General features: G+C 45.2%; 1 protein-coding gene across 1 annotated transcript; it reads right to left on the bottom strand.

The window, feature by feature from the left end:
• Positions 1 to 3,480: 3,480 nt before the first annotated feature.
• Positions 3,481 to 11,309, bottom strand: EBNA1BP2 (EBNA1 binding protein 2). The gene is made up of 9 exons (XM_047085241.1): positions 11,102 to 11,309; positions 10,935 to 11,018; positions 10,565 to 10,734; positions 9,573 to 9,696; positions 8,211 to 8,300; positions 6,461 to 6,536; positions 6,133 to 6,226; positions 4,067 to 4,229; positions 3,481 to 3,931 (listed from the first exon to the last, which is right to left on the bottom strand). The coding sequence occupies exons 1-9, from the start codon at positions 11,165 to 11,167 to the stop codon at positions 3,881 to 3,883; spliced, it is 918 nt and encodes a 305-aa protein (XP_046941197.1). The 5' UTR covers positions 11,168 to 11,309; the 3' UTR covers positions 3,481 to 3,880.
• Positions 11,310 to 11,376: the final 67 nt, after the last annotated feature.

The raw sequence follows: 11,376 nt of genomic DNA, 5'->3' as shown, positions 1-11,376 counted from the left end.
CGAACTCACAAACCCTGAGATCATGACCTGAGCTGAAGTTGGACGCTTAACCAACTGAGCCACCCAGGCACCCCACATTTTATTCAAATGAGGAACTCTTGGCAGCTTCTAGATAGCTGCAGAATGGGGGCTGCTTATCAGAAAGACCAAGCCTTGATTAGAAACTTGGAACTTTAGCCCTACCCCCAACCTCTGGGGAGGGAAGAGGGACAAGAGGTGAACCATCACCAATGGTGATTTCATCAATCATGCCTACGCAGTAAAACCCCATTAAAGAAAAAAAAAAAAAAGAAAAAAAAGAACATAAAGAACAAAACAAACCCAAACTGTAAGATTGGGAGAGCTTCCAGTTGGTGAGCACATCAAGGTGCTGGGGTGGGGGGGTGTGCCCAGAGAGGGGGTGAAAGCTCCAAGCACCCTCCCTACCCCCATAGCTGCAAGCAGCTCATTTTAACAGTCCTGCACTACTGTGCAAAGTGAGGATTGCCTGGGTACAGAGTAACAGCTTTCTTTTTGTTTTGTTTTGTTTTTGGTGACATTGAGAAGGAATTGAACATGCTGTATTTAAAGGAACAGACTTGGAGCACAACAACCACTTTCAGAGCTGACAATTTTGTGATGAGAAAGAACCAGGGACCTGATCTATCTTATAATTTACACTAGATCAGAAAATTAGACTCAGGTTTCTGCCTATCAACTGTCTACCTTTTATGCTTCTCTCAAAATACAACATCCATGATGATGAATACATTTTTTAAAGTTCGTCAAAGTATTAAAAACTTCTATTGTTAAATGCAGACAATGAAAAAAAATAGTATAATATTTGGTAGACTGTAACTTAAAACATTAAAATCACTGAGAATCAAGTGTTTCATTTGTGAAAAAAAACAGTGCTTGCCTTTTTTCCTTGTATGACACAGAGCAAGCTTCCTTTCTACACCTTGGCAAGTTGTCTGACTCCCCAAGCTTGGATTCACCTCCAACACTTTATCATTTGGCCTTTCAATGTTACAAAATACCTCCAGGAGTCCCTTTAACGTGAAGTTTGCTACCAGTGTCCCCTCCTCTGGGACATCTCCATCTTTTTCCTCATCGTGTCTATAAGCTCGCTTTTGCTCCTTCTCTGGCTGCGTATCCAGTCTCCAGAAAGCAAGTGTCACCATTGTCTCCTCACCTGTTTCTCCTGCGGCTCCACTCGCATCCTAGCATCCTATTCAAACGTCACTTCCAACCTTATCACGGTCGCTTACTTGTTGCACTTTCCTCTTTGTTGCTTGATCCTCCTTTGTCTACTTTTGTAAAATGTCATGTGGGTTTATCCCTGGGAGGCTAAGAGGCAACACAAGTGCACCCTTGGCCACCTGTGCGTGAACTGAGATGTGCCACGACCCACCACCAGACTTTCAGTGACAGTTGGTCACTAAGTATCGTGTAGGGATTTGTGGACAGCAGAGCTGGCAGCAAAGTTGCTACTTCCTGCCATTACTCACAGTTAACAACACTTTTAGTAACTGAAATGTGGACAGTGTTGCTGAGGAACAGCTACCTTGAGTATTGAAATCCAGGCATAGCAAGAACGGCCCTTACAATCGAAATCCACACACGGCAAGAAAAGCCTGCACTTGGCACTGAGAACTGCCAGGTCCCCACCTATCCCTCCATGCATGGGACTGCAATTTAATGCAATATGAGGGATGCTACTGCCTGCACCCTGGTGATCCTTTGAGGGCTGAAACAGCAGAGGAAGTGACTTAAATGACTTCTATGAAGTACACCTCTGAAATTGATTCCATTGGCTATATAAGAAAAGGGGGGGGGGGGGGAAGGTAGCAACATAGTTTCAAATCCTGTACAAGTACTAGCAGTAATGACTTACTTTTGGCCTTCGCAGTGGAAACTACTGCTAACCTGTGTTCTCCTTTCTTAAAACTCTCAATTATGTTCCACACATAATTCAAAGTCTTTAATGGATACATTACTCCATCCGCTAATATTGTAGATTGTCAAAAATAGGTCAGGGTAAAACATTTTGGTCTTCTGAAAACGGGACCTGTTTGCTCAGAATTTTGTTAATCGAAATGAGTTTACAAAAACTAAATTCATTCTTTTTGTACTGGAAAGTATCATAAAACCAGAAATGTCCTTTTTTGGACAATGATCCCACAAGGAAACAATGTAAAAATGAATTTTTTTCCTGCTTAAGACTACACAGTTCTCAGTTTTCTAGCCTCCTTAAAATACAGTTTCTAAACTGGAACGGAGAGATGGAGGACAGGTAAACTTCCCTATCAACACGGAGTAAAACCCAACATGCAACGTGGCCTGCCCACCCACGTCCAACCTATGCGTAGCTTCCAGGCAGCATCTGAGCACCTCTCAAGTATGTACCACCAAGGCTGACGTGAAGAAACTCCCCCCAGCAAAATAATTCTAAGCAGGTATAAACTCCCTATCATACGGCAGGCAACAGTCTAAGCATTTACATATATTAACTCACTTAATGCTGACATTTGGGTAGATATTATTCTCATGTATATAAAAAGATGACAAAGCACAGAAAAATTAATGTGCCCAGGGTCAAACAACAAGTAAGCAGCAGAAACAGGTGTCAAACCCAGGAGTCTGGCCCAAGTCTGTGCTCTTGACCCACACGGCTCAACATGAAAAAGGGGGATCATAATGCACAAGTGGGGCAGGGGAAAACCCAAGGAAACAGAATGAAGGGAACAGAAGAAAAGCCTTAAAAAAACCAAAACTATAATTCACATTATGAGATAAAAGAACAAAGAATGCTTAGAATAAAATGGAAAATGAAAGCTAAAATAAATACTCGATAAATGATTAGACAAAGAATCAAAAGAATCTTTCCCCTAAAGTAGAATGAAAATACAAACTTAGAAGATCACTGGAAGGGTTTCACAATCTAACAAAAATTCCAGAATTAGAACAAAGAAAATAGGGAGAACTTATCAAATAAAATTTGCCAGAACTGAAGAACCTGCATCCTTCTAAACACCCTTATTAAAGAATAAAAACAGGCCCACACCAAGGCACGTTATCATGGAATTTCAGATCGTTGGGTGAAGAAAAGCTTCCAGAAAGAAGGAAAGGGAAGGGCAGTGACTTCTCAGTGGGGAGAGGAGGCAGCAAAACAGAGAAGCAATGCCTGCAACATTGTTGGGACAATACCCATCTGCCAAACTAAAGGCAACTGCAGAAATGTAGGAAGTTCTCAAGTTCCCCTTCCTTAGAAGATACCAGAAGATGGTACACACCAAAGGAAGGCATAAGCTAAGATGTAGCTATGATGTAGATGGTATAGAAGACACAAGGTGACAGCTGCATGACAGATCTAGGTTGGAGCAGAAAAGTATAAGCTGGTTAAAATGACATAGATCTAAGGAAAAATAAAGATATACAAGGAAAATTAGGCACACAGGAAAATACGGGTGATAATCAACTCAAGGAAAACCCAAAAGCTGTATCACAAAGGAAATTTTATCAGAGTACAACTAGTTTGACAGTGATTGGTATTTTAACAATGATAATGTATAAACACTGATTCTTGATTTATCTAAATCCATGATACAATTACCTGGAAGGATGAGGAAGGTATACATTAAATCTCCAATTATCATAAAAGGAAGGCAATTTGGGCTCAGAGTCTAAATTATCATCAATAAACAGCAATCTTAATACATAAAAGTAACTTCTCAATCCTTTAGTCCTGAGTTTTTAACCAAGAGGATGTGTTTCTTTGAAAATTTTTTAGTTTATGAAAGAATTTTTTACAAAAAGAAACCAAAAGATGATCCAACTGTATTGTGAAATCCCAAGTCTGCATCCCTTTCTCTTGGTTCCTCATATACAAAGATGCTGCTTAGCGTGTTCTGCTCTTCATTTTCTCTCTTGTTCGTTTTCCAGGTCTCTTCTATGGAACAAGAAAATACCGCATGTGGTCACACAGCAGCTTGATCTTCTGCCCCAGGGAAAGGAAGGGAGCGGGTAGGTGTGGGATGGGAGAGGAGGTGATCCAGCCCCTCATGTGACCCCTTGGCTCACTTACATTTGATCCTTTCTTTCCAGGCCTCTTCAGGCCCTTGCCATGAGCTGTCTTGGCCCGGAAGCTGGATACATCATCGTAGCTCTCACGAGTGTTCCACTTGGAGCCTTTCTTCTTTCCACCAAAACCAAACTTCTGGTTTTTATAGCGTCGCTTAGCATTGGGCCTGGAAAAATGCCAGCTTACAGGTCACCCACAGCACTGCAAATCCTGATGAGTCTTACGGCCTACGACTACCCCTAGTTTCCTGTCTAAGCAAAATCTCTTAGATACTACTGTTACCCAGAATCTTATCATTGGCCCTACATTCTTACTCTAAAAATCCCGCAGGCAAGCTCATCTACTTATGGTGTTAACCATTAGAGCAAGAAAACAAAGCAAGAACTAGGAAGGGTTTCACATACATTTTGTGGCTCACCTCTTCTCTCTGAAGAGTTTTCTATTTTAACTAATTTTTGCTAGATCATCCTCAGTTGTTTCTATTCCCTTCAAGGATAGTACATGCAATTAACATTCAAATATAGTAAATTTTAAAACTTGTCCTCCTGCAGGAAATCTCAAATTCAACATATCCCAAAATCACATGCCATCTCCCTTCCTAGACTGGTTTCACCTCCTGTATGTAGGCAATGACTTGGTGGGGCACCTGGTTGGCTCAGTCAGTAAAGCATGCGAGCCTTCATCTCTGGGTTATTCGTTCCAGCCCCACGTTGGGTGTGGAGCCTACTTAAAAAAAAAAAAAAAAAAAAAAGCGTGACTTGAGGCTGGTGGAACTACATCTTTTCAGCCACCAGGCTAGAAACCTGGGAGCCAGCCTTGATTATTCATTCCTTCGTTCACTCTCTACACCCAACACAATTACTGAGTGCTGCTAGTTTAACTTCTTGAATATTTCTTCAATCGGTTTTCTCTTCTCTGCCCCCGTTACCCCTTTTGGGTCATTATCATTGCTCTCTGGACTTTTGTAATAGCCCCCTAATCAATTATCCTGCCCCCCTCAAGTCCATCCTTTATACGAATACACTTAATTTTTCAAAAACATGAATATGACCTACTCATGATTTTGAGTAAAGCCCTCAATGTCTCCCCAGTGCCTACTGGATAAAACCCAAGTTTCTCAACAAGGCAAACACTGTCTCTGTGACTTGGCCCAGGGCCCCCTCCAGCTACATTTCACCCCTCCTTGCCCCACACCGCACTCCCAGTGGCACCAAATGCCTGCTCTTCCCTCATACACAAACTGCTGTTCTCACCTCTATGCTTTCACTCTCTCGTGTTCTTCCTTCTTGCCAAAACCAGTGTCTCTCCTATTTTCCTGGTTCTTACTCATCCTTCAGACTAAGCTCAGGTGGCACCCTCCTCCAGGGAGCCATCCTCACGCCCTCATCACCAGACCAGGTCAGCTATTTCTAAAATGTGCTTCCACACTACTCCCTCAAATGCCTTGATCATAGCATTCATATATTCTACAGAAATTATCATTTCCCCCAGGCCTGGGGTCTAGGGATGCATAAAGGTGAACTAAGAAGAAAATAATAATCTTTGCCATTAACCCTTTTAATCTGCAAAATGGTATGAGGTGCATACAATTTTCTCATTTTCATAGATGAGGAAACAAATATTCAGAAAGGTCAAGTAAAACTTGCTCAAAGCTGCCCAAAGTGGCAGGCTCTGGACCTGAACCTTCGGTCTATGCCGTGAGCAACTTTTACTGAGCATCCACTTAAAATGTACCAAATCCTTAAATCACCCTACTTTAGTTTTTTTGGTTTTTAGTTAATTAATTTTTTAAAGCAAGCTCTACACCCAATGTGGGGCTTGAACTCATGACCCCCAGGTCAAGAGTCCGATGCTCTACTGACTGTGCCAGCCAGGTGCCCCCTAAACCACCCTACTTTAATCTCCCAAGACTGATACGGCTAAAAGGACCCATCACATGGGCCGGTAAGCCCCGGCCACAGGCAGCACTGTGCTCTCTCAACTCGAGGCCACTCCTGTGGAACTCGCTGCCGTGCCCGTGACTCACTTGCCCAGCACCCATCACAAAACCAAACAAAAATCCTTCATACCCCTTCTTCATCTGTTGGCCTTTGGCTCCTTCCTTTGTTTTCCGTGCAGCAGCTTTCTGATCCCCCTCAAGGAAATCCAGTTTATCAGAAAAGCCTGGGAGGGAAGAGGTACTTTGATCAGCACTGACACGTTCATTTTAAGAAGAGCTTGAGCTTCGAAAGAAGGTTGTTACTTGCTAAATTAACTTTAAGAGATACATCTTGTTCCCCACACCGTCCCCAAACCTTAGGCCCTGTGGCTGCAAATCAATCAAGGCTCCAGAGCAGTATGTGTTCAAATTAGCAGCTACCCCTGCTCCCTATATCCTTAGGACAGAGATATACTGACCTTTCTGATATTTCTTAATGGCGTTCATCATATGTGTTTTCTCTCGCTGCCTCTTCTGAAGAACCTCTGTTTGCACCTGGACATGAACACAGGGCCGTCATACCCACTCCAGACCATCACTGTAAGAGCCTACATGCTTTCGGTAACAACGATGTGCTAACACCACCACCGCACATTTACGTGTGCCAGAACTATGCTAAGGCTCTAAGCATATTCTTACTTTATCTTCTCAACCACCCAGTGAAGTAGAAATCCCTATCACCCCTGAAACTGAAGCACAGAGAAGTTAAGCAGCTTGCCCGAGTCACACAGTGGGAAAGTACGCAGCTGAATTCACACCCAGGCAGTCTGCACTCTTACCCCATTCCACCATCCTGCCTACAAAATCACGGCAAATCACGTCTAGGTCTACACCCAATTCTCTCCGTTCGTTATATGTGAGCAGATTAAGTGTCAAACCCACTCCGTTATGAGGCATGAAAGTACCAACAGAAACAATCTCCCAAAAAACATAAAAAAGGCTGTAAGGACAAAAGAAGATGCCAATACTCAAAGGCAGGGTTTCTCAATCTCCATACTACTGATAGCTCGAACAGGAATCACTCCGTGTTGGGGGGTGGACAGCCTGCCCAGCGCACTGTGGGATCTTTAGCAGCCTCCCTGCCCTCCGCCCACTAGATGCCAGTAGCACACTCCCCATGGAGATGTGACACTAAAAATGTCTCCAGATGTTGTCAGATGTTGCCTGGTAAGCAAAATTATCCCCAGTTGAGAATCGCTGCTATGAGGTTTCTTCAAGTTAGCAACAGTGAGCTAACAGGCCCCAGTGACGTTTTCTTTGGCTCTGACAAATTAGATTGTTACACCAAATGCCCATGTCTTTGAGCTGGCCTCGGCCATCGACCACCAGATCAATCCAATAAATACGCAGCTGCCCTTCCGCACAGGACAGGACACTCATCTACTCTTAACTCTGCTGAGGATCTGGCAGTGAAGTGACTCCCAATGTGGACAGCAGCTCGGCACCCCGATCACAAGCGTTTATGTCCAAAACGCGGACAAGGTCCGAACACTTCTGCTGACCCTCCTCACACTCCCTTCTTCCCACAACCCTGACTTCAATTCCTGTCATCATGTTTCCTAAATAACCACGAAATAACAAAGAAAAACCAAAGAGTTTCATGGTATGCCTGCCCTTTTTTAACCTGAGGTTTTTTTCATGTTAGAACTCAGACATTCATAGTTCAAGCACACGGGTGCCATTTTTCCCTCTCAGTTGGATCACAATAATATGGTTCTTTCAAGGACTTCACATCATCTAGGCCAGTGATTCTCAAAGCAGGATGCATTTCAGAATCATCTGAGAAGCTGGGGCGTGACGGGGAAGGGAAGAAAAAACACCCGGATTCCCAGACATTCTGAAGCCCAGAAATCTGTTTTGAAAAACCTCCCCAGGTGATTTTGCTGTGGTCAGGTTGGGACTCCACTGATCTGGACTCCCCTCTTCACTGTACAGATGAGCAAATGGGGCCCAGTGGAATGAATGAATCGCCTACAGTTACCATGCTACCCCTGGTGAGACCCTGGTGTCAAGGGAAGATTGTGCTCGTGGATACGAGCACATACTCCCCACGGTGAGATAATAAACACAAGACAGAGCACACACAGGGCACGGAAGCAGACCTGACCCAGTCACCCCAGCCTGACAAACACTCGGCCTCATCCCGTGCGCCCACATCTTCCTTCTTACCTTCTTCCCGTATTTCCTAAGCGCTCGCAGTTGCTTAGCCTTTTCAGACTTTTCCATGGCGGCCTGTTTAGCCTGCAGCTTCTGCCGAATCTGAAACACAAAATATTGTCAGCTCATGTTAAGTGAATCTGGGCTGACCACCACGTAGGGTGTGCTGGAGCAGGGAGCACATCTTCCCGGTTCTGCAAACTGGAGCTCAAAGGAATCTTGTAAGTCCTGTTTCATACATGAGGACAAGAGGCCCAGAGGTTGAGCACTTTGTCCAAGATACCAAAAGTATCCATGGTGGACCTGAAAAGTGACCTCCCCACTCCCAGTGTGCTGTCCCAGTGTGCTGTTTGTTCCGCTACGCAAAACTGCCTGCTTGCCATTCTCCCAGGAGAAACCAACTTTTCCCCAACCCAACTGTCTGCAGACTAAGGTCAAACCAGCATGCAGCCTCAGTCCCCTTCTCCGATACACCACATGCACATTAAAAACTCAAGCAGGTACCAGGTACCTAGCCTTTTCCATCAGACACACAGATTTCAGTCAAGGGGTAAGCACGTGTCAGTGTGAGTGTACAGAGGGGTGTCCGAGCTCGTCTCTAGATTAGCTTCCCCAAGTACCACTGAAACAAGAGCTCCCTAAAATCCAGCTGGAGACCCAATAGGACTATCGGAATATATCTTGGGATTAAATTTTGACAATTCTCTTCCTCCCAGAGTTAAATGAGGATCAAGTTCTATGTAACCCTAAATTATACTACATCTGAGCTATATGTTAATCCCTCATCTTACAGAAAACTGATGCCCAGAGAAAAATAATTGTTTACAAGTTAGAGCACCGCCCCTTGGCAATGGCTGGACAAGAAGTGTGTTTTCTCTATATGCCATGCCATGACCACGCCAGCTAAGAAATGCAAAAGGCCATCTTGATCTCGGGACCACAGTTCTTACAGTACTTCTCCTCCCCTTAAATGCTTAAACTAGGAAAAAATCATCCTATTTATCTAACTGGTGGTGACTGGCATGAGTCTGAAGTAGGCAATCAAGACGATAATTGTCCTCTGACAACCAATTCCCTATTATTGGGCTTAGTTCTTTTTATTTTCTTCTAAAGCTCATTTATTTATTTTGAGAGAGAGGGGAAGAGAATCTCCAAGAGAGGGAGGGAGAGAGAGAATCCCAAGCAGTCAACCCAGGGCTTAAACTCAGAACTGTGAGATCATGACCTGAGCCGAAATCAAGAGTCAGACACTTAACCCACTGAACCACCCAGCAACACTGTGGGCTTAGTCTGTTTTAAATTACAGGAGATAAGCCAGCTGACTACACTTAAGTATAAAACCTTGGCTTTCCAGAGAAAACCTTTGTTTCTTACCTTCTGCATCTGCTGATCAGACTTGGCCATCTCTGCAAAATAGTCAGTGGGCCTCTTGGTAGGGACTTTGAGCTGATGGAGCCGGGGTAATATGGAAAGCACAGCGGCCTGGGCTTGCCGGTAGCTGAGGATGTACGACAAAATGTGAAATAAGCGAAGGGAGAGAGACCTTCCACTCCCTCTCGCTTGCCTTATCCATCGAGGATGACCTTGGAGTTATCCAGGGGCAGAAAAATGCTCAACATCTGACCTCCACCAGCAAGAACACACACACACTAATGAAAATGTAATAAAGCTTCATTAACTTGGTATCTAGGAGAGATTTAACTGTATACTCTTTAAAGAGGAAGGGGAGTTCTGCTAAAAATAAATTAGTTTAAGACAGTGACCACACTAAAAGTACCCCTTAACTTAAAAACTAATACCAACTGGGGCACCTGGGTGGCTCAGTCAGTTGAGCGTCCGACTTCAGCTCAGGTCATGATCTCACACTCTGTGAGTTTGAGCCCTGCATCGGGCTCTGTGCTCAGGGCCTGGTGCCCGCTTGGGATTCTGCGTCTCCCCCTCTCTCTGCCCCTCCCCTGCTCATGCTCTGTCTCTCTCTGTCTCAAAAATAAATAAAAACATTAAAAAAAAAGAAAACTAATACCAATCATGAATTCTTATGTAGTCCTTAAAAAAGGTCATGTAAGAACCTTCTGAGGCAAGTTTCTGTTTAACTCAAAACACACAAAAAACTTTAAAACTGAATACCTCAAAATAAAATTTAAAAATAAAATAAATTAGACTTTGGATTATAACCGGTGGACCAAAGGGCTCTTTTCTCAACCAGGAACAATCTTCTAGAGCTTTTTAGTAAAAAAAGAAGCCTTCCTACTCACTCTCAGGCTTATGACAATTTCTGAGGACTGCAGGCTCACTGCTTCTCCCACCTCCCCCCTTTCTCGAACAGGGCCACCCCCACCTTCTCCCACACTTGAAAACAAACATACAAACTCATCTCCCGCTGGAAGTCATCTTCCGGATCAAAGGCTTTCTGATCCTTGTTCTCAGGGGTTGACTGAGGTCCACTGATTTCCGGCACGGGACCCAGGGTCACATCAAGCCTTTCAACCCATTCCAGATCCCGCTTGAATTCAGCCAAACACTGCTTCAGGCCACTCTAGGAAATTCATCAGACACTGAGCCTGTATGAAGGACACAGGCCAACGGACAAAGCACTAAATAAACCCCAACATCCGGACCTCCTGACAATGCCCAGGCTGCGTCTTCCCTGGGCCAAGAACTCAGTCCGCCAAGCACAACTGTGCCTTGGGAGCATCCCGTGTCCTAGGACCCCCCCGACCAGGCGCCCGAGCTCACCACGTCGTTCACAGCTTTCTTCGGCCCCTCTAACACCACATTGAGGCCTGGCTTCAGGAGCCCTCTGGAAAACGCATCCTGCAACTGCAGGGTACAATCGGCAGTCAGCACCGGGGGAATGAGGACCCTCTCCCGCGCCCAGCCCCGCGAGCCCGGCCGACACCTACCTCCCTGTCGGTGACCAGAGAATCATCAGAATCCGAGTCCGAACCTGACAGCGGAGGGGTGTCCATGTCGCAGCGAACGTGCACGTCCGCTCTAGTGGAGGGAGCCGGGTGGCCTGAGGCCCGCGCGGCCGGAAAGGGGCGCCTCTCGCTGCTGCTGCCTGCCCCCCGCCCCCTGCTCGCACGCCGCGGCCCCACGTGGACCCGAGCCCCACCAACGCCGACTGCCGGGTGCCTCGGCAGAACTTTCCCACCGGGACTTCCGCTTCCGGCCGCAT

The sequence above is a fragment of the Lynx rufus genome, unplaced genomic scaffold (genome assembly GCF_022079265.1).
Source record: "Lynx rufus isolate CCGP_SWC_20201006 ecotype Redwood Valley unplaced genomic scaffold, mLynRuf1.p SCAF_2, whole genome shotgun sequence".
NCBI classification, from domain to species: Eukaryota; Metazoa; Chordata; class Mammalia; order Carnivora; family Felidae; genus Lynx; species Lynx rufus.
The sequence above is the reverse complement of the archived record's forward strand: the minus strand, read 5'-3'. Positions and strand labels throughout refer to the sequence as shown.